Consider the following 23,299-nt stretch of genomic DNA (forward strand, 5'->3'; position numbering starts at 1 on the left):
TGCTGATGGTATAGAGCTTCTCCATCTTTGACTGCAAAGAATATAGTTACACCCTAGGCTTCATCATTACCAAAACTGCACCAATTTCTAAGACCTCAGCTTCAAGAATCCCTCTCTTTGACACCCTTCTGTCTCTCTAGATTCCTTCTTCCCTCTGCATCTATGTATGTAGCTGGAGAAAGATCCACCTCCTTGCTACCTGGCCTCACTTTAAGCTTATAATCCCGGAACTCCAGACCAGCAACCCTTTGCAGTTGCTATCATTTCACTCTCTCATCCTTTTCTTTCACAAACCTCCAAGACCCTCTCTCTGACCTCACTCTCAGCTAACGGCTCTCCTTCTGGTTTTACTGAAATTCAGTTGTATTGTGTTGAATCTCCGAGCAGCATTTGGCACTGTTGATAACTCCCTTCTCCTCGGGACACTTTCTTTCTCTAGCCTTGGGGTACCACTCTCTTCTGTGTTTCATCCTCCTGTACTGCCCTTTCCTTCTTGACATCCTCCTCCAGATCCTAAATGTTAGGTGGCCCTGGCCTCCCTCAGCTGCCCTCTCTCCTCTATCTACACTCATTCCCCGGGTATAAGTATAGCCAGTCCTGAGGCCTTATATATTATCTGTATCTTAGTAAATCCCAATTTAAGTCCTCAGCCTCTGAGTTCTTATCTTTCTGAAGCTACAGACTCATAGATCTATTTGCCTATTGACATATCTAGGGTCGAGTTTGCAATGTAACGTGCAAAAACACATTCACTTCTCCCTACTCCAGCCAAAATCTGTTCCTCCTGATTTTTCCCATATTTGTGAATGGCATCACCATTCACCCAGCTGCACAAGCCAAAAACCTATAGTTATCCTCAATTCTGTTCATTCTCTCTCAGTCTACATCCAATCCATCAACAAATCTTTTTTACATTAAAAAAAAAAATCCCTAATCTGACCATTTTCATTACCTCCTCCTTGACTGTGCTGATCCAAGCCAACATGTCTTATTATTTAGAACCCTGTGATAGCTTCCTAACTGGTTTTCCTGATTCTGCTCTTACCTTTCTATAGTCTATGTCCAAATAGCCACCACAGTGCTTTCAGAAAACACAAATCAATTCACTGCTGCTGCTACCAAGTCACTTCAGTCGTGTCTGACTCTGTGCAACCCCATAGACGGCAGCCCACCAGGCTCCCTCATCCCTGGGATTCTCCAGGCAAGAACACTGGAGTGGGTTGCCATTTCCTTCTCCAATGCATGAAAGTGAAAAGTGAAAGTGAAGTTGCTCAGTTGTGTCCAGCTCTTAGCGACCCCATGGACTGCTGCCCACCAGGCTCCTCTGTCCAAGGGGTTTTCCAGGCAAGAGTACTGGAGTGGGGTGCCATTGCCTTCTCCGAAATCAACTCACAACTGTCCCCAATTCCCCAGCAGCTTTCCATCACACTTAAAATAAAATCCAAACACATTTTAAGACTGTCTACTATTTGGCTCCTAACCAGCTTGCCAAGCCCATTCCCTAGCACTCCCTCTCACTGCTTTGCAGCCACGTGGCATCACCCTGTTTTTTCTAACACACCAGGCATATTCACAATCTCAGGGCTTTGCTCTTTCTATACCCTCTGCTTGGAGCTCTTTCTTCAGGTGGTCGCCATGGCTCACTCCCTCACTTGATTTAGACCACTCTCAGTGAACTCCGGGAGTTGGTGATGGACAGGGAGGCCTGGCGTGCTGCGATTCATGGGGTCGCAAAGAGTCGGACACGACTGAGCGACTGATCTGATCTGATTATCTCCATCGCAGCTTCCCTGGTGGCTCAGCTGGAAAGAATCCGCCTGCCAATGCAGGAAGTGTGGGTTCGACCCCCGGGTGGAAAAGATTCCCTGGAGAAGGAAATGGCAACCCACTCCACTATGCTTGCCTGGGAAATCCCATAGACAGAGGAGGCTGGTGGGCTACAGTCCTTGGGGTCACAACAGTCGGATACAACCTAGTGACTAACCAACAATTATCCCCATCACTCTATCCTTTTCTCTGCTTTATTTTTCATCCGTGTGTGTGCGTGTTTCCGAACACTTCCTGCCTGAGCCAGTATTTTAATTGGTTCGTTAGTTCACCAGTTATTGACTTGCCCACTAAAATACAAGTTTCATGAGAACAGGGACCTTCTGTACTGCTTTTGCTCCAATTCCTAGAACAGTGCCTGGCACACAGGAAGCCCTCTGAATATATGTTCCGTGAATGATTTGCCAAAGGCAATGGGTGCAAATAAACGCAGATCCAGGAGATTTCCACGGTCACCCGCTTCACGCCCTGGAGCTGAAACCCCCAGAGTGATAGTGACACTTGACGGGGCTCCTTTCGTCCTCCCGCCTAGTGGCGAAGTCAAGACTCGGCCCACGCCGAGCCGGGACGAAGGACAGGAGTCCCTCTCTATGGTCTTACTCCCCAGACCCCTCCTCCCTAGCCCCCTGCGTGCCTCTATGGTTCTTCCTGTCATTAGTCGGGAGGGGGCGCTGTGCGCAGGCGCGCGGTGACGCCTCAGCAAGGCCGGAAGGAGCGCAGCGGAGGCCTCGGCGGCGGCGGCGGCGGCGGCGGCGGCGGCGACTAGGCTGTCGCGGCCGCTCCTGCTGACTGGAACCCGCGGCGACAGAAGCCCCAGAGCCTGCCTCGCGAGCCGGCGAGTCGAGTGGCGAGTAAGTATCGGCCGCGGCTCCTCGGCCAGCTCTGTGGGGCGAGTGGCGTCTTCACCGGGCGCCTCCATTAAGCCGGGGGTGGGGGCGGGGGCTCGACCGTGAAGGGCCCGGGGGGGCTCGAGCCCGGCCGGGCGGCTGCCCCGACGCGAGCGAGCCCAGGGCCGGCTCCGGGCAGCGCCGAGCGGCCGGAGCAGCGGGGCCGGCGGCTAAGCAAGAGCGACAAAGGCACGGGCGTCCGGCGGATCCTCCGCAGGTCCCGTTACTTCGGGAAGTTTCGCGGGCCGGTCGGTGGGTCCGCCGCGCGAGGACTCGAAAGCGCCGAAAGACTCGAGTTTCCTCGGCAGCACCTCCTGGGAAGCGGTGGCCGAGGAGCCGAGCGCGGCCCCGAGCGCGCGGGGGGCGCAGCGCCGTGACTTTGAACTCCGACGCCCGGAGGTGGGGGTGGGGGTGGAGCTGCGGGCCGCGGTCTCAGACCCTCGCGGCTCACCTCTGGAGGGGCGTCTTCCCTAGAAGGCGGCCGCTCGCTGCTGCCCACCCTCGTGAGGACTCTCCGAATCCCGGGCAGCGCAGGGAACGCGAACCCCCCCGCCCCAATGTGCCCGGAGTGCTGGGCGGCGAACGAAGGCGCTGTTCCCGCGTGGGTTGTGGCTCGAATGCCGCGTGGAGCGACTGTCGAAAACTTTGGGCCGCACCGGTCTCGTGACCCAGCTCGCTGAGAGCCTTGCGGGGTCTACGCGACGTCCGCAGGGCAGGGTGCCGACCTCAGCGAGTGGGGCGCTGTGATCAGTCGGGGTGCGTCATGAGGAGCGCCTGGAGGGGGCTGGTCCTAGGTTTTTTGATACCACGAGAAGATGGCTTGCGCTGCTGGGAGTGGGCACGGCCGCGTTCAGAACGCTGGCCTCAGGAAGACCGCGGAGAAACGGCCTTCCTCCGTTAGTTTTTTTTTTTTTTTTTTTTGCAGAAGTCGTTTATAGTAGCTGGGAGTAGGAAGTGGCTGGATTTAAGGAAATAGCTTGAGAGCCTGGGGCCAGACTTTCGGAGCTCCCTGTTAACGTAAATAGAGGCTTTATAGTTTCCTCCTGAAGGCAGGCAGCAACTACAGAAAGAGAAGAAGCCTTGCACCCCGTTTGGAGAAGTGTAATGAAGGAAGTTGAGCTATGAGTCTGGAAGACTGAGAGTTTATGAAATAGGGTGGATGAGAGAGCCTGTGCTCATGTTAATGAGTATTTACAGTGTTCTAGGCTGTGGTAAGAGCTTTACAGACGTCATAATTTTCTTTAGCTAGACACTGTTCTAAGGATTTTCCGTATATTAACTCTGAATCCTCGATAACGTGGCTTTTGTCGTCCCGTATTTTCAAGAGGGAGAAAATGAGGTGCTGAAAAAATAACTTACCTTGTAAGGGTCAAAGCTGGGACTCGAACCCATTTGGCTCCAGAGTTCATGCTCCTAATTATCCTGCTATACCTGTGAATATTCAAGAAGTTCTGGCGTATTTACTTTTGCCAGGCTGTGTGCTGTGTCCTGAGGCTTTGGAAATGAATTACACAAGAGTCCTACCTTCTTGAGGCTACCCTGGTGGCTCAGACAGTAAAGAATCTGCCTGCAATGCAGGAGACTGGGTTTCTATCCCTGGGTAAGGAAGATTCCCCCGGAGTAGGAAATGGCAGCCCACTCAAGCGTTCTTGCCTGGAGAATCCCTTTAACAGAGGAGCCTGGTGGGCTACAGTCCATGGGGTCGCAAAGAGTCGCATATGACTGAGCAACTAACACTTTTTCAGTTCCCTACCTTCTTGGAACTCTTTTTAGCAAAGGAGGTGGATGTTAAATAGCTTCCTAAATATTTTATTGTGGTAGTACTTGGAAGGGGTGAGAGACAGATGAACAGACACTGGGGATAGTCTGGAAAGGTTTTTCTCTGAGAAGTGAAATTTTAAGATGAGGAACTGAAGAATAAATAGAGTTAATTTGGTCAAAGAGAGGCAGAGAGAAGAGCCTGAAATTTCACGGCACTTTCTAGGACCTGAGCCGTGGTTTGTGCGGAATGGTGAATAGGGGAAGAAGTATGAGGTGGGGCTGGCTGTGTCAGCAAGGTCATGTGAGGCAGGGTTTCATTGGCCATGGTAAGGGTTTTTGTTCTGCCATGAAGAGATTTGTGGTTTAAAAAACAAAAACAAAACTCCGTGCTATATGAAAATACATTGGGGGGTACAACTTGTAGACAGTATTAGGATAGAAGGGGCAGGATGTCATGAGTTAACGGAGGATTCAACTGTAAAAATATCGTTGAAAACATTGATTTCTTCCTTGTGGATTGAGGATATGCTTGCTTATCCATCCCAATTTCCGAACCAAATTTCAGTTGACAATTGGAGGAAAAAACTTAATGTTGTATGTTAAGCTCGTTAGCCTACCCACTGAAAATTTTGAATAATTTCTGGCTTAAAACCTTTCGTGTTGTAAAAAGATACTGATAACAGAATTTTTAGAGCTCTTTGAAACCACCTGAATTCCAGACTAATTGTTTGCATATCATCTCTGATTATGGATGCTATTTTACCTTAGTTCTTTCATTTTGTATGTATCTTGAAATTAACGTGCATTGCATTTTCTTATTCTGAACTCATCAACTTCATTGTTCTTTCTTTATAGTATCACCATCATCCAGTCATCTGATCTCAACGTGGAGGTCAACTTGGACTCCTTGCTTCCTCTTGCCCTGATGACCAGTTACATACGAAATCCCATTGTTGCACTTTGCTGGTGGTCCGGTGGTTAAGACTCCCAGTTTCCGTTGCAGGGGGTGCAGATTCAGTCCCTGGTTGGGGAACTAAAATATGCTATATGCTGTGTCCTTAAAAAAAAAGTCCCGTTGAATCTAACCTTTATAATTAGTATCCTACATCTTTTCCTTCCTCTGCTTGCTGTTACCTTTTACCTTTAGTTCCCACTTCACTGGCTCTTGTTTACTGGGTTTTCCTGCCTCTGGATGTCTTTTGCAGTCAGTGTCTTACACACTGCAGCTTGGTCGTTGTTCCTAAAGCACAGCTCTCTGCATTGCTTCCCATTGAGTTAGAAAATAAAAATTAGAGCTCTGCTTCACTTTTCTGTTAGCAAACCACCTCTGAGCTTAGTGACTTAATACAACAGTTTTTTTTGTTGGCAGTTTTGTGGGTCAGGAAGTTGGGAAGATTTCACCTGGGACTTTTTTTTTTATTATTCACATGCTGTCAGCCACAGTGGCTGGGACTGGAGGATATACTTCCAGAATGACTTCTTTATTCAAATGCGTTGTCTGCGGCTGCTGGAAGACGGCCCAGCTGCCTTTCCCTTTCCATGTAATGTCAGAGCTTTCCATGTGGTCTCTCCAGTAGGGTAGTCAGACTACTTACATGGTCACTCTGGGCTTCCAGAGCCCTTGATGGAAGTGCAACTGTCTTAAAACTAAGCATGGAGCTGGCAGAGCATTCAGTTTAGCTTAAATACTTCTGTCTCCCCTCAGCCTTCCTTGACTGCCTGACCGCTCTTAACTGTAATAGTCTTTGTATTGCAGTAAAGACCATACTTTGTAGTATACTCAATTGTGTGCATATTTTCTCTCACTGATGGAAGTTCTGTGAGGCAAGATCCATGTTGGATTTTCCTTGTTATTCCCTATGAGGCATAACACAGATTCTTTAAGTGTTAAGTAAATAATACCAGTTTAGTGTAGAAAAAATCAAAATTTAAGGAAGCAAAAATATAAACCTACTGCTTAGAAATAACCATTATCAACTTTTTTGTGTTAATTTGATATTGATTACATATTAGTACAGGATTACAAAGAATGGCTATCTAAATATTAAGATGAGAAACTAGTATTTGAATGAAGAGCAGTAATCATTTATAGACATTTTAAAAAAATATGATTGGAAGTGGTTTGTGGGGGCTGGTATAACCTGGGCATGTCAGCTTCTCCCAGCCTGGCCTGGCTCTCCTTTGCCCTCCTTTCCTTTATTACCCCAAAATCAATGTTGCAAAAGTGATGGGCATATTTTTGGAGATTATTCTGGAAAGCAGCAACACCACAAAACCCCAGGACCATGCAGTATTAGGAGCATCTGAAAGGAAAAGTGGAGAAGTGATGTGAATAGAGGAATAAGAAGGAAATAGTTTGTTTAAGACAGACCTAAGGACTCTGGTCACAAGGAAGCAAAGATGCAGTTTTGACATGAGAGAACCATGGATGATTCCCATCTTTTCCTGACTTCCTTTGTTTTCCAGATTTTCTATAATGATGTAATTTTTTATTATACTACATTGTGTAATACTTTATAACTGACAAAGAGAATGAGAAACTGGTTGTTGTCACATAAGCCACATTACTTGACTACTTAAATATGGCTGTGATGAACAGCTCCAGTCTCTGGCAGAGAAAGCTATTTTCAGAGTCACTCGTTCATTCAACAACTGTGAGACACTGAAAGTACACTTATGAATAAGACAGAGTCAAGGGCATATGGAGAAAACAAAATGTGAACTCTTTCTCATCATGTGTTGATTCGTTCATACAAGGAAGAGGAGAGTTTAAAAAAAGATCATTAGGACAATTGTGGGAGGTGGAAAGGAACATAGAAGAAGTACCATCCAGATTTCTTAAACTCTTTCAATATAAGATTCTTAAAAAAAAAAAAAAAAAAATTCTCCATTGAGTAATGAATTGATGAATACATGCTAATTTTTGGTTCTAATTTGGAAGCTTTAAATGGTATATTTGACCATAAAGTATAATCATAAATGTTTTTTTATAATTAAAGGCAAGAAATAATTGAACTGTTCTTTCATGAAAGGCATTTCCTATTTCTGAACTCCACTTTGGTGTCTATCAGTAAGTGAAAAGACATGTATAGGTTCTTGTTAACTTCCAGAGGGAAAATGAAATTTCCTAAAGAAGGAAGTAAAAGTTTTATGTGAATAGTTACAGTACTAGTGAAAAGTAGCTTGGAAGAGGAGAATAAACCCCTCCCATCCCCACCCTGGTTGGGCTGTATTATCAACCCTTATTATTAACAAAACTATACATCTTCTCTTTCCATTTCACAAGTAATAATAATAGTCATAATGTGGCCCTTACTGTGTGCCAGGTGCTGTACTAAACACTTTATATATATTTAACTCAATTTCAGAACAGCTGTATTCTCATTTCATGAAGAAAGAAATTAGGCCTGAAAGATTAAGCAGTTTATGCATAGTCACTGATATGACTGGTTGGTGAAACCTGGGTTCATACTTAGTCTGATCTGAGCCCAGATGAGAGGACTGAATGTCAGGGAGTTAAATGATCTTTACAGAGAAGCTAGTCAGGAATAGAAATTTCATTATCAGACTTCTCTTCTCACTGCAGCTTGGGGCCACTGTACATGCCATTGATGAGGAATCTTGCTTTTAAAGCAGCACTGGTAATCTGCTTAACTACAAACTTGACAGTCTAACCAAATTAGATATAAAATAAATCACATTTTCCTTTGTTTTCCAGTGTAAAATTGAAGGAATCTAGTTGTGGTAAAAAAAGAAATAGGAAATTTGGATATTGGAATTAAGTGTTCAAAGTACTTTTTGAAAGTTGTATTGGAAAGAAAAACACTTGAATAAAGGCAGTTGAAAGTGGACACCAAAGCTCTTTCCTTTATACTGGGCCATCTGGAAATAACATCATTATTGTTATTTCAGATGAGATACCTAAGCTTATGCTTGGATTTATAATTTTTAAACATTGAGGTACCTTTGTCCAGTTATAGATCCCAGAAAGTTCTGTTGTAATACTTAAACACAGTCTTGCTATAAAACTGTAGTATCTTATGTTGAAAAATTCTGACATTATTTGATTGTCTCTTTATAGACATCATATTATGAGAAGACATGGTCTAGGGCCTACCTCTTTTGAAGCACATGGTTTCTCTCAGGAAGACAAAGAAAACAGATTTTCTTAAGAAGAAAAACCTTGAGTCGGTAGGTTACAGATAGAATCTTGGAACTAAAAAGGTGCCGTAGCAGTTAAAATTGTCCCCCTTTGGTTCTTACTTGATTTTCATTCTTCTGATGTCCATCAGAATAAAGCAAGAAAATGGTTCAAAAATCAAACTACAGAAAGACTTAAATAATCTTCTCCTCTTGACCCCCAAATACTGTTTCAGAGAGGCAAACACTCTTTTTTTCCCCTGATAGTGACTTTTTTCCTCTCTAACCTTGCCATTTACAAAAAAAGAAAAAGAGCTTATCTGTTTGGCTGCACCAGGTCTTAGTTGTGGCGTGTGGGCTCTCTTAGTTGCCACGTGTGAGCTGTAGTTCCCTGAGCAGGCATTGAATCTGGACCCCCTGCATAAGGAGCTCAAAGTCTTAGCCGCTGGACACCACCACTCTTAATAATTTTTTGGTGAATATTTTTTAAATTTTAATGTACAATATTTCAGTCTTTGCTTTTGTGGACAACATTTTTTCTATCCTGTTTAAGATATCTTTCCATGGGGAGGGAGGCGGGACTGGGGTTCAGGAGGGGGCCCCCATGTACACCCATGGATGGTTCTTGTCAATGTGTGGCGAAAACCACCACAGTGCTGCTGCTGCTGCTAAGTCGTTTCATTCGTGTCCGACTCTGTGCGACCCCGTAGACAGCAGCCCACCAGGTTCGCCGTCCCTGGGATTCTCCAGGCAAAAACACTGGAGTGGGTTGCCATTTCCTACTCCAATGCATAAAAGTGAAGTCGCTCAGTCACGACCCCATGGACTGCAGCCTACCAGGCTCCTCCATCCATTGGATTTTCCAGGCAAGAGTACTGGAGTTGGCCCACCACAATATTGTAAAGTAATTAGCCTCCAATTAAAATAAATAAATTATTATTTTTAAGAAGATATCTTTCCCAGGTCTGATTTTTGAAGGTATTTTATGTTATCTTCCAGAAAGTTTGTTATTTTACCTTACCATTTAAATCAACAGTTCACATAAAAATTACTTTGTCTAAGGCATAAAGGTGAGGTCTAGTTCTTTGATTTTCCCTATCCTCCCAAATTATAGCCTTCCAGTACAGTGTCATACAGTTTAAAAATCATATTTTTACATTGCTCTGCAAGGCTACTTTTGTCATAAATGTCCGCATGTGAACAGATCTGTTTCTGGACTCTGTTCCATTGGTTTTCTTTTGCCAATACTGCTGCTACTGCTGCTGCTAAGTCGCTTCAGTCGTGTCCGACTCTGTGCGACCCCATAGACGGCAGCCCACCAGGCTCCCCCAGTCCCTGGGATTCTCCAGGCAAGAATACTGGAGTGGGTTGCCATTTCCTTCTCCAATGCATGAAAGTGAAAAGTGAGTGAAGTCGCTTAGTCGTGCCTGACTCTTAGCGACCCCATGGACTGCAGCCCACTAGGCTCCTCTGTCCCTGGGATTCTCCAGGCAAGAGTACTGGAGTGGGGTGCCATTGCCTTCTCCGTTGCCAATACTACATTGTATTAATTATTATAGCTTTATAACAAGACTTAATATCTGATAGTATAAATTCTCCATCTTTTTGTTTATGAATGCTTTGCTTTTTCTGGGGTCTTTTTTATAATCATCTAATGCATATCCATTTAAAAAATATGAGTAAGGCTGCATTAAACTTGTACACCAATTTGGGGAGAACTGACATCTTTACATAAGATAATCAAGCATTCCAACCCATGAAAATTAAAGAGTAAATAAAGGAAGAGACATACCACATTCATGGGTTGGAATGCTTGATTATCTTATGTAAAGATGTCAGTTCTCCCCAAATTGGTGTACAAGTTTAATGCAGCCTTACTCATATTTTTTAAATGGATATGCACTAGATGATTATAAAAAAGACCCCAGAAAAAGCAAAGCATTCATAAACAAAAAGATGGAGAATTTATACTATCAGATATTAAGTCTTGTTATAAAGCTATAATAATTAATACAATGTAGTATTGGCAACGGAGAAGGCAATGGCACCCCACTCCAGTACTCTTGCCTGGAGAATCCCAGGGACAGAGGAGCCTAGTGGGCTGCAGTCCATGGGGTCGCTAAGAGTCAGGCACGACTAAGCGACTTCACTCACTTTTCACTTTCATGCATTGGAGAAGGAAATGGCAACCCACTCCAGTATTCTTGCCTGGAGAATCCCAGGGACTGGGGGAGCCTGGTGGGCTGCCGTCTATGGGGTCGCACAGAGTCGGACACGACTGAAGCGACTTAGCAGCAGCAGTAGCAGCAGTATTGGCAAAAGAAAACCAATGGAACAGAGTCCAGAAACAGATCTGTTCACATGCGGACATTTATGACAAAAGTAGCCTTGCAGAGCAATGTAAAAATATGATTTTTAAACTGTAAATAGTGATTTCATTTCCTTCAGTTATATACCCAGAAGTGGAATTGCTGGGTCATGTGATAGTTCTCTTTTAAAATTTTGAGGAACTTCCATGCTGTTTTCCATAGTGTCTATTCCAATTATAATCCCACCAGTGGTGTAGTTTTCTTTTTTCCATATCCTGCTAGCATTGTTATCGCTCATCTTTTTGAATGAATGATAGTCATTCTAACAGGCAGAGGTGTTTTTGATTTGCCTTTCACTGATGTATAGTAATGTTGAGCACTTTTTAATATCTTAATTTGGGATATTGAATTATTTGTGATTTTTGCCATTGAGATGTACAAGTTCTTTATATATTCTGGATTTTAGCACCTTATTAGGGGTTATGATTTGCAAATATTTGTCTCCCATTCAGTAGGTTGTAGTAATTGAGTTCTTAATTTTACTTTTTAGAAGATCTTTTATTTCCTTTTATTTATTTTTTTGTTTAATTTAACTTTTTAAAAATGTATATCCCATCTAGTCTTTGATCCTTTGTTCATATTTTGTGTGTTCTTTTGCAGCAATTTTTTTTTTTTTTTTAATTTTAGTTTTTCCTCTTCTGTTAACTTTAGTTATTCATTTAAAAGACTGAAAAAAATTTTTCTTTTTAGGGGTGTTTTCACTTTATAAAGGCTTCCCTGGTGGCTCAGACAGTAAAGCGTCTGCCTGCAATGCGGGAGACCCGGGTTTGATTCCTGGGTCGGGAAGATCCCCTGGAGAAGGAAATGGCAATCCACTCCAGCACTCTTGCCTGGAAAATCCCATGGATGGAGGAGCCTGATAGGCTACAGTCCATGGTGTTGCAGAGTTGAACAGGACTGAGCGACTTCACTTTCACTTTATAAGCTGAGAATGCTATCTTGACTAGATATGTGGGAAGATACTCCTTCATTCTTAATAATTTTCTTTTTCTTTTTCACACCCTTTGGAATAGGTGGTCGCCATGTTTAGATATTAGCAAGCACATAGGTGTATGTCTGTGTTGGAAAATGGCAGAGGGAAACAGCAATGAAGAGGTGATTCACTTAAACAATTTCCACTGCCACCGGGGACAAGGTGAGTGTGCCCATTTTCTCTCTTTCATCATTGCTTTTTCCTTTAGTCTTGTTATATCATATTTGAAATTAATCTGTTTTGTACCATGTAGAATCCAGAAATGTTTCATTTTCAGACCTCAGAACATCAGATTTAAATGGACTCATCAGATTAGAAGTTTGTGTCAGATGGTGATAACCTGCTGGCATGAGTGAAGTTTAAGAGTCTTCCATTACAAGAAGATTGAATCTTAAGAGATAGGAGGGTGGAAACAGTGGTAGTTCTCAGTTTTTGAAGGAATGGTGCTCGCAGAGGAGTACAGTTCCTCCAGGGCTGTATGTTCTGATCGTACTTAAGGTGCTGCTAATGCATTTCTGGCCCCCTCATACAAGGCCTAACTTCTTTTTTTCCAGAAGACTCTGGTTTAGCCTTACAGGGAATTTTAGGACATGTATTCCTTGACTGTACAGTGTTTAAAATATGGGGAATTTCATTGATTCATAAAGGGAAGGGACCCTTCATTTCTTTAAGATTTCTAAATGCATGTGAAATTTCCTATCAGATCCTAATTCACAGTTACACCTAGGCTAAAAGGAAAAAAGTTATGCTGATGAGTAGAAGAAGATTATAAGTATAAATCCATAGAAGAGGTTGTACCTTTTTTTATGTTTTGCTATTGATAGTACTTTGTATTTATGGAGACTTTTTTCCCAGCAAAAGATAAAATTTTATATATATGGCTTTCAGAGCATTTAAAAATGAGCAGGGAATTCCCTGGTGGTCTAGTGATTTAGGACTCCATGCTTCTGCTGTAGAGGGCTCAGGTTTGGGGAACCAAGGCCCCACATGTCATGAGACACAACCAAAGAATAAATAAATAAAATTTAGAAAATTTTATTAAGCAGATAAATAGAGAAAATAAATTTGCTTAAGCTATGCAAATTATAAAAACAGAAGAAATACCAATTTTTTAAGCTGTTATTGATAGTATATTCTAAGTTGGTAGTGATTATAGCCGTAATGTGTTGTTGTTTAGGAAGTTTTAAATCCTAGCTATATTTGTATATATGATCAGTTCCATATTTTCCAAACATGCATATCAAATTAATGTTGTGGGGTGTTTTTTTTTCCTAAATCGGATCTTAAATATACTTGAATAGAGTTTCTTTAAGAACAGCTAATTCTGGAAAACTACTAACTTTGGAGATATATTTTTCTGTTCAACAAACTTTATTTTGCACACATAGTGAGGATTTGTTTAGACATAGGGTTGTTTTTATTAGCTGTATTAATAATTTCTATTGTGTCATCCCCTTAAGCATTTAAGTTTTTAAATCATCTTTATTGAGGTATAATTTACATATAATAAGTGCACACATTTTAACTGTATATATAGTTCAGTGACTTTTGAAAAATGAATATACCCATATAACCACCACCTCAGTCATGATGTAGAACATATCCAGAAAGATTCCTTTATGCCCCTTTGCAGGCAGTTTTCGCCCAACTCCTGACCTGCTTTCTGTCACTATACAATTTCATATGAATGGAACCATACAGTATGTACTCTTCATACTTGAATTCTTCAGCACAACAGTTTTTTGATTCATCCATATTCTTGCATGTATCAGTAATTCAATTCTTTTTAATTGCTGAATATTATTCACCTGGAAATTCTATACCCAGTGAAGGTAGGCTTAAAAATGAAGGTGAAATAAAGATTAAAATTACAAGAATGAATAAAAGATACATTATGCAAATAGTAACCCTCAAAACAGAGCCTTTCAGTTCAGTTCAGTCGCTCAGTCATGTCTCACTCTTTGTGACCCCATAAACCGCAGCACACCAGGCCTCCCTGTCCATCGCCAACTCCTGGAGGCCACCCAAACCCCCCAAACCCATGTCCATCAAGTCGATGATGCCATCCAACCATCTCATCCTCTGTCGTCCCCTTCTCCTCCTGCCCTCAATCTTTCCCAGCATCAGGGTCTTTTCAAATGAGTCAGCTCTTTGCATCAGGTGGCCAAAGTATTGGAGTTTCAGCCTCAACATCAGTCCTTCTGTGAACACCCAGGACTGATCTCCTTTAGGATGGACTGATTGGATTTCCTTGCAGTCCAAGGGACTCTCAAAAGTCTTCTCCAACACCACAGTTCAAAAGCATAAATTCTTCGGCACTCAGCTTTCTTTATAGTCCAACTCTCACATCCATACGTGACTGCTGGAAAAACCATAGCTTTGACTAGATGGACCTTTCTTGGCAAAGAAGTGTCTCTGCTTTTTAATATGCTGTCTAGGTTGGTCATAACTTTCCTTCCAAGGAGTAAGCATCTTTTTATTTCATTGCTGTAATCGCCATCTGCAGTGATTTTGGAGCCCAGAAAAATGAAGTCAGCCACTATTTCCACTGTTTCCCCATCTATTTGCCATGAAGTGATGGGACCAGATGCCATGATCTTTGTTATCTGAATGTTGAGCCTTAAGCCAACTTTTCCACTCTCCTCTTTCACTTTCATCAAGAGGCTCTTTAGTTCTTCTTTACTTTCTGCCATAAGGGTGGCGTCATCTGCATATCTGAGGTTATTGATATTTCTCCTGGCAATCTTGATTCCAGCTTGTGCTTCCTCCAGCCCAGTGTTTCTCATGATGTACTCTGCATATAAGTTAAATAAGCAGGGTGACAATACACAGCCTTGACGTACTCCTTTTCCTATTTGGAACCAGTCTGTTGTTCCATGTCCAGTTCTCTGACCTGCATATAGGTTTCTCAAGAGGCAGGTCAGGTGGTCTGGTATGCCCATCTCTTTCAGAATTTTCCACAGTTTATTGTGATCCACACAGTCAAAGGCTTTAAATTATCAGATAACATACACAATTCAGCCAGAAGTGTCAATAAAAGATAAAAGGTTTTAAAAAGTTAAAGAGTCGGGGAAGATAAAGCAATTCTAATCTCTATGTGTGTAGTAATATGATATCAAAATATACAAAGAGAAAATTGACAGAACTGAAAGGATAACTGGACAAATCCACAGTCAAAATGGGAGATTTTAGCATGTTTATTTCAGTAACTGAGAGAGAGCAAACATATACAAACACTTGTATGAATATAGGACATTGGAAGAACATGATCAACAAATTTGATACAATAGATAGGAATGTTGCACAGGAATGTTTTCCACAATTGACCATATTTTGAGGCACAAAACAAGTTTCGAGTTCCTACACCACTGGCGGTAGTGTGAGTTGGCATAGACAGTTTAGGAAGCTGTTTGACATTGTCCACTAAAATTGAACGTATGCTTTCCCTGTGCCTCAGCACTTCTGGAATATACCCAGCTGAAATGAGTATACCAAGATAGATATGCAAGAATATTCATAACAGTATTATCCAAAATAGCCAAGACTGGAACCAGCCCAAATGTCGAATGTCAACAGAAAAATAAGTAACTTATTCATACACATTCATGTAGTAGATCACATACAGAGGAAACTGCATACTGCAACACCAACATCATGGACATATCTCAGATGTGTTATTTGCATGGAAGCCAGAAATGAGAGAATATACACTCAGAAACTGATCTGTGGAGTTAGGCTCCTAATGTGCTAGAAATGTATTTACCAACATTGGTGATGGTCACACAGGTAGGAGCCTTTTGTATGAATCATAAACTTTGTTCTGTATGTTTATATGTGGTGTTTTGGGGAGTATCTTGTTAACCATTGGGATTCACTGTGAGATGATAGGTTTAAAACCAACTTTTTTGCTGGGTGCCCCAGGCTTGTTGTCTGTCTTTTTTTCTGGGCCAGTTCTTCCTGAGAGGAACCTACAATTTCCTGCATGTAGAATCTAAGACTGTCTGCCAGCATTCAAGGGGCCAGTTAACAGAAGGCAGCAGAGTCACTCATTACGGCTGTTCCAGTGACACGCCTTTTCACTCTTGGCCTGGTGTCTAGTGACTCTCTGTGTTGGTGACTCTTCACAATGGACCTCCTCAGGGTGGGTCTTCTGGAATGGCTGAATGAGAAACTTGGCAAATCCTCTCCACAGAATTAACAGTAAAATTAGAATTGTTTAAAATAACCATTTAAAGACTGGAAATGAACAAAGGCATACAATAATTGAGAATATTTTTCAAGGAAATCTGTGATTCTGCAACATGGATTAAGCTGCCTCTGGTCAGCTGCCCTCTGCAGACTGTGGGTTTGAGCCTTCTCCACTCCTCTAGATTTCTTGCCTCTGAAAATCTGCTGTTCCCAGAATTTTGTTTAAATCTCTTGCTAGCTATCGTTTCCTTTTTCCTTCTTTGTGTCCTAAAAAGAAGGACACTTTTTGCTTTTTCACTTTTTACGAGTTCCTTTACTGTCATTTAAGTGGGGTTTCAAACTCGGTGGTGCTGGTCACTTAATTTCATTCTGCCAGCCCTCTACAGTGCACTTCTGCAGGCCCTCAGTTCAGTCAGTTGTTAGATACATCAGTCTGCTGTGTAGGTAGCATTGGACTTGAAATCAGACAACTTCACTGTGTGTGAAGTACTATAATAAATAGGCATTTTGTGTGGGTTTTCTAAGCTAATACAGCTATTTTCTATAGGCACTATTGTTAACCTTTCTTCAATGATGAGGATATGGATGCCTAAAGAAGTAAATAATGGCATCATGTAGCTAGTATGTGGGAGAGCTGAGATTGGGATCCAGGCAGTCTGACCTTAGATCCCATGGACTTACCTATTTTAAATTGCTGTCCTTGGCATCACCACAGCCCTGTTACAGGGATGAAATGAGATAATTGGTTTTATATTGCTTTTCAAATTGTTGGGTACCATAAAAGTACATGAGGCATTAACCTTGAAAAAAAATAATTGCGCTTTATGAAGGAATTATCAGTTTGTGTTATCCAGTAATTCATATCAAATGTGATCTGTCTTCAAACGAAGAAAAGGAGTTAGAGAACTTGAACAGAATTATTACATCTAGATGGCTAGTTGAACTTTGGTTGTGTTTAAAAAGGAAACTAGAAAGCTTAACTTGCTTACTGTTGTAGATGCTAAATGGGTATTTGCATAAATAATACTCAAGATTTATATGTAAGATGAGCAAACTAATATAAAATATTAAGTGAAAATTTTACTGTTTCTGAGTGAGTTTTTTCAGACCTATCAGTTTGAATAAAACAGTGTTTTATATTCCCTTGGAGGAGTAGAGATGAGATGGGAGGCCATGATTTCACTGTTCAGTTGCCAGTCAAGAAGATTTTATCAACAGATTCCTCCAGTCTAGTATAAGAAAAAGTTGATAATCTTGAGCATAGTAATTGTCAGATTTTCTCTGATGATTGCCAAAATGAATTATTGGCAAAGATCAGCACAGAAAGCTCATTTTAATGCTTAGGTGCATGTGCTGCCTGAGGAGATAAGTTAACACTCCAGTAGCCATGAACTTGGCTTTAGGTTTGACCCTTTTCATGCCAAAGTTGAATTAAAGGACTGAATATGATTATGCCCACCTCCTGATAACAGTGTTCTCTCTGCCTGCTTTTAGACTGGATCAATCTCAGAGATGGACCCATCACCATATCCGACTCCTCTGATGAGGAAGGGGTTCCAATGCTGGTCACCCCAGCTCCTCAGCAACATGATGAGGACCTGGATGATGATGTCATCCTGGCGGAAGTGAGTTTTCTGAAATTTACCATGATGAAATATATTTCAAGTTAATAATTGATTCTTCGGACACTCAGTTTTAATAGAATAGCTGCGAGTACTCTTAGAGCAGTATTTAAATAATGTTGGAGTCACCTGTTCTCTGAAGTTTTGGTAGGATTTTCCCTAAAGGCATTTGGGCTGTTTCTTTTCATGAAGGACCGTTCTTGGAAACTGTTTCAGTTTCCTCTGTGGTGATCGACATGTCTGGATTTTCCGTTGCTTTTTATGGTTTTGTTCACTGATACTTTTCAGTGTTTTTTTAATGTATTTAATAGAACTAAACAAAATAGCCTGTTCTTTCTATTTACTCTACTTACTCTGAATCTATGGCTCCTCCAATTTTCCTTTTCTGTTTTAGTATACTTTTGGGATTTTTTGCCTTTTTTCTTGATTTGATGAGTTAACCATTATTTTCCCTCCTCTCTTCCTCTTTGACCCAGTCCTATGAACAACTAACCACTTCTGTCTGTATAGGGCTTCCCTGGTGACTCAGATGGTAAAGAATCTGCAAGAGATGCGGGTTTGATCCCTGGGTCGGAAGATCCCCTGGAAAAGGAAATGGCTACCCACTCCAATATTCTTGCCTAGAGAATTCCATGGACTGTCTCTATACATTTGCCTATTCTAGACATTTTATATGAATGGAATCATATACTGTTTGGTCCTTCTTTCATTTAGCATAAGTTTTCATGGTCATCTATGATGTAGCATGAATTGGTACTTCAGTTCCTTTTTTATTGATAATGTTCCGTTGTGTGGCTGTATCACATGTTGTTTCATTGATTGATGGACATTTGAGTTGCTTCTCCTTTTTCACTATTATGAATGATGCTGCTGTGAACATTCACGTGGAAGTTTTTCTGTGGACATATGCCTATAGTTGATTATATAGGTGGGTTTTGCCTAGTGGTTCTACTTAAATTAAGAGACTAAAATTTAGTGAGTGAATTCATCTAATTTTTGTTTATTAACATGACTATTATACTTTTTTTAGTTCTCTCATAGTGTTTAATATGCTTTACATTTTTATTGCTTTAAAAAATGATCTTTCACTATGTTCCCTGCATCTTTGAGGTTTAGTTTTTATTTATATTGGGGTCATCTGTTCTTGCTGGTGATTTGAAAGGTTTTTATCCTTAGTTTTTTTTTTTTTTTTTTTTTTCCAGTTACTCTAGTACTTAGTTTTATACTTTCAGATGCTGTTCTTACATATGTCCTTACATGTTGATTTATCAGCTTTAAGTGTATCTTTCGATCCTCAGCTTCACTTATTTCCCCTCCCAACTTTTGATAGTAACTGTATTTCTACAAAACCATGATTTAAAACATGTATATTAAATAGCTAATTATTTCATCACTCCATTGTATTCTCGCATCTCTCTTTTCTTATTTCATTCACTCTGTGGTATAGATTTCATCATATGTGCCACTCGTCTACCACTTCTTTTTTTAGTAGTTAGATATCTTCATGTAGTTTCTGTGCTGTTTGTTTTTTATTACTAAACTTTGAATGCGTTTGAAATTTTCCTGGACCGGCTCTTCGTAGGCATTTATGTTGGGGAAGGGCTCAGGCACTGTTCATGGCGAGCAGGAATTCTTCCTATGACAGAGGATGTTGGGGCTGCATGGGGCAAGGAAGTGTGCTTACATGCATGTGTGCGCTTGTTTCTTTCTTACTGCCTAGCCGTGATTGCCACCTCCAGAGCAGCCCAGATCAAAGTTCTCTCTGTCCTGCCTCACTGACAGCCTACCTTCATCAGGGACGTCTGTCTTCATTCAGTCTAACCTCCTCAGAAAATCCTTGCTGCCCAACAGCGTGCAGATTCCCAGTGTTTCAAACAAGGGACTATAGCTTTTCCCTCTGCGGGCCATACCACTTGCTTTGGAGAACTCTGCCTTTCTGGAGCTTTCTCTGCCTGCCTGAAATCTGGATGTACTTCTCCCACTGCATGTATCAGCTCCTCCTCACATATATTGTGATTTGGGATCACAAATGTGTGCTGGTTTATTCAGAGATCTTCATTTCTTTGTCTCATTCTCTCTGGATTGGGGTGACTTCAGAAAAGATCAGGGTCAGAGACATCTTTATTCTGCTAAATTAAAATTGGGCATTTTACTTTTTAAATTTACAAGTAACACATAGTTGTGTTCTCTATAGAAATTGATACAATACAGAGAAAACTAGTCTCTCTTCACCAGCCCCTTCTGCCCCAGAGATTTCCCAGAGGAACTGTTGTCAGCAGTTTGGCACGTATCCTTCCAAATCTTTTTCTTTGAATTCACACGTGTGTGGGTTCATGCATGCATGTATATATTCAGTGTATATATACACATATATGCTTTTAGAAATGGGATGTTTATGTCTGTGTTCCATTTTTTTTCCAAAGAATAGAAATCAGTCTGTGTGTGTTGTTTTGTAGCTTTTCTTCACTTAACATTTCTTGGTGAAGTTTCCATGTCATCACGTAGAGAACCACCTCTCGGGGTGGGGGTGGGAGAGAGTCAGAGAGTATTTTGTAAAGCAGATAAATAGTTTACTTAACTGTATGCTTAGGGACAAACTTAAGAATGTCTCTAGTGTTCTCTTTTTATGATGCAATCAGTGTGGCAGTGAATACCCTTATATATGTCCCCTTTGGATACATAAGGGTGTATAGGATTGATATTGAAAAGTGATATTGATAGATTATAAGGATATACATTTTTTTTTTAATAAGCAATACCAAATTCCTCTCCTAAATTCACCAGGAATGAGTGATAGTAAGTTTTCCCACATCTGTCCCACATTGAACACATCTGTGTTTAATGTCTAACTAAAAAGTTGTTTGCCAGTCTTGGCAAGGGGGTAGAATCTTGTTTTAATTTGCATTTTGCTAAATTACTAATGAGATTTAGAGTCTTTTCTTGTGCTTACTGACCATTTCTCACTCCTCTGCTGTGTTGTCATTCTTTCATTATTTTCTCTACTATGCAGTTACTTTTGTTTTAGTGGTCGCAAGTGAAATTATAATTCAAAGTATAAGTCAGGCTTCAATCTCTGAATGGCTGCTTTGAGTCTTACAGTTACTATAGTGTGATCAGATTTCAATATGAAGATAAATTTGAAGAATAGGTCTTATGGGGGAGGGTGTTTTTGTTTCTTACCTGTCCTACCTCAGAAGCTCAATATAATACATAAGAAAGGTATAGACACAGGAAAAAAATTGAACTGTTATTATTAAAATTTCATTTTTTCTTAGACATACAAACCTCAGACATCACGACCCAATCTCATCAAACCAGCTGCCCAATGGCAAGATCTCAAAAGATTGGGAGAAGAAAGGCCTAAAAAATCTAGAGCAGCCTTTGAATCAGATACGAATGGCTATTTTCCCGTGTATAACAGCTCATTGTTTGGTTCTGGGACACAGGATGATTCTGAGGATGACTACAGTGAATTTCTAGATCTTGGGCCTCCTGGAGTTTCTGGATTCATGAAGCCAAGTGGCCAAACAGAAAGAGAACCTAAGCCTGGACCAAGTCACAACCAAGCAACCAATGACCTCATCAACCCCAGATCAGAGCAGAAAGTCATTATCTTAAAAGAAGGTAATCTTTTTCCAGAAGCTGATCCTTTGGACACTCAGAACCAGTCATCTGAAGAGTCAGAGACAGAGCTTTTATCAAACCTTGGAGAATCATCTGATATCCTCGATGACCAGGCCATCGAAGAAGACTGCTGGTTAGACCACTCTTACTTCCAGTCTCTGAACCAGCAGCCCCGTGAGGTACCAAGCCAGGTTGTACCTCAGGAGCGGCGTCCAGAAGCAGAGCTGGGCCCAATGCTGTATCAGCATGAACCCCGGGGGTCAGCTTTTCCAGGACCGGCGTTTGCAAGACCAGAGCCCCAGCAGGATTGGATTCCAGACCCTGCTTCTCCTCGGCCTGCCCATCCTCTGGGAGAGCTTGAAGACCAGCAACTAGCAATAGATGATGAAGAACCAGGCCCAGCATTTCCGCTAGAAGAAACTCGGGAGCCCAATTTGGGAAACCTTTGGGGGCAAGAAGCTTCTGATGTAGACCAGGAACTCATTGCACTGTTGGTGAAAGAGACAGTAAGTTTTATTTTGATAAATAAGTAATTATACACACTAAATATATTGTTTCCTTTTATTACTAAAGTGTTGTGTGTGTGGACTCATTTTCCTGATTTCCTAGATTTATAGCCTAGAAGAAGAAAAGCTGAAGGTACAAAAATTAAATCAGGATTCCTTAATCTAGCCTGAACCCCCTCAGCATGCCCCTGGGATTCTAGCTGCAGGTTGTGGGTGCCCTGGTGCTGTCATGAGTGGTCCCTACAGTTTTTAAAAAGGAATTGAGTTAACTCCAAATTCAAACCCTTCAAGCAAGTTTATAAGATGACCTAGAGCTGCACTGTCCAATATGACAGCCTCATTTGGCTGTTTAAATGTCTTAAATGAAACTTCAATTTCATTTCCAGTGGCACCAGTCAGATTTTAAGTGCTCAATAGCCACATGAGTCTGAACAGCCACCATGTTGGAAAACACAAAATAGAGCATTTCTGTCTTTATACCAAGTTGTGTTAGGTACCACTGACCAAGAAAATGAATGCAGGGCTTTGTGGGCGGCCATCTGCCTTTGAACAGTCTTTTAATCATTCTTCCCTGGGTTTTTTTCATCTGGTCTGCTGGATCGTGTGCTTCTTAAGGGTATATATACACTAGAAAGTGCCATGTTCATCTTTAGGTGCCCTTTGCTTGGGGTGAGATGCTCAGTATTTACTGAAAGAGAGAAGAATGAATACATAGAATGAGGGCAGAGGACCAGGTGGTCTCTAGGGACCTTTTTCCATATTCTGTGTAGACAGATAAATCTGGGCACCTAGTGTGGAATTTTAAGCCAGACACAAACCTGCTTTATAGTCCTTTTCTAGCGTTTAGTCATTTCGTATACTTTTTGCTATCTGATTTTTATTGCGATTTGAAATCATTCTAGGGGTTGACATATAAATAATGTATTTATTCCTTCCTAGGAAGTAAGATTTCCTGATGTAGCAAATGGGTATGTTGAGGAAATAATTCATTTGAAGAATTACTATGATTTGAATGTGTAAGTATACTACCGTGCCTTTTTTTTTTAATTGCCGTAAAATGTACTTAACATAAAAATTTGCCATTTTAATCATTTTTAGGGTTTTCTAGATGGCTCAGTGGTAAAGAATCTGACTGCCAATGCAGGAGACTCAAGAAACTCGGATTTGATCCCTGGGTTGGGAAGATCCCCTGGAGGAAGGAATGGCAACCCACTCCAATATTCTTGCCTGGAGACTCCCATGGACAGAGGAGCCTGGTTGGCTGCAATCCATGGGGTCCCAAAGAGCTGGACACGACTGAGCGACTTAGCATGCACATGCACAGCCGTTTCTAAGTGTGCAGTGCAGGGGCATTCAGTGTATTTGCATTTTTGCACAGCTATCACCACCATCCATTTCCAGA

The 23,299-nt window shown here is 41.5% G+C and overlaps 1 protein-coding gene across 11 annotated transcripts in view; it reads left to right on the forward strand.

Moving 5' to 3' along the window:
* Positions 1–2,469: 2,469 nt before the first annotated feature.
* Positions 2,470–23,299, forward strand: part of RNF216 (ring finger protein 216) — a 121,104-nt gene continuing 100,274 nt past the window's right edge. For 4 of the 11 annotated variants that reach the window (XM_055562126.1, XM_055562125.1, XM_055562123.1 and 1 more), the window contains exons 1-5: positions 2,475–2,678; positions 11,998–12,119; positions 17,640–17,770; positions 21,043–21,897; positions 22,837–22,913. In XM_055562126.1, coding sequence (XP_055418101.1) covers positions 12,053–12,119; positions 17,640–17,770; positions 21,043–21,897; positions 22,837–22,913 — 1,130 coding nt within the window. In that variant the 5' untranslated portion in view covers positions 2,475–2,678; positions 11,998–12,052. Of the gene's footprint in view, positions 2,679–5,330; positions 5,368–8,556; positions 8,667–11,997; positions 12,120–17,639; positions 17,771–21,042; positions 21,898–22,836; positions 22,914–23,299 lie in introns of all 11 variants that reach the window. The other 7 variants (XM_055562122.1, XM_055562121.1, XM_055562116.1 and 4 more) reach the window with 6 other exon arrangements.

Source organism: Bubalus kerabau, chromosome 23 (genome assembly GCF_029407905.1).
Source record: "Bubalus kerabau isolate K-KA32 ecotype Philippines breed swamp buffalo chromosome 23, PCC_UOA_SB_1v2, whole genome shotgun sequence".
Taxonomy (NCBI): Eukaryota; Metazoa; Chordata; class Mammalia; order Artiodactyla; family Bovidae; genus Bubalus; species Bubalus kerabau.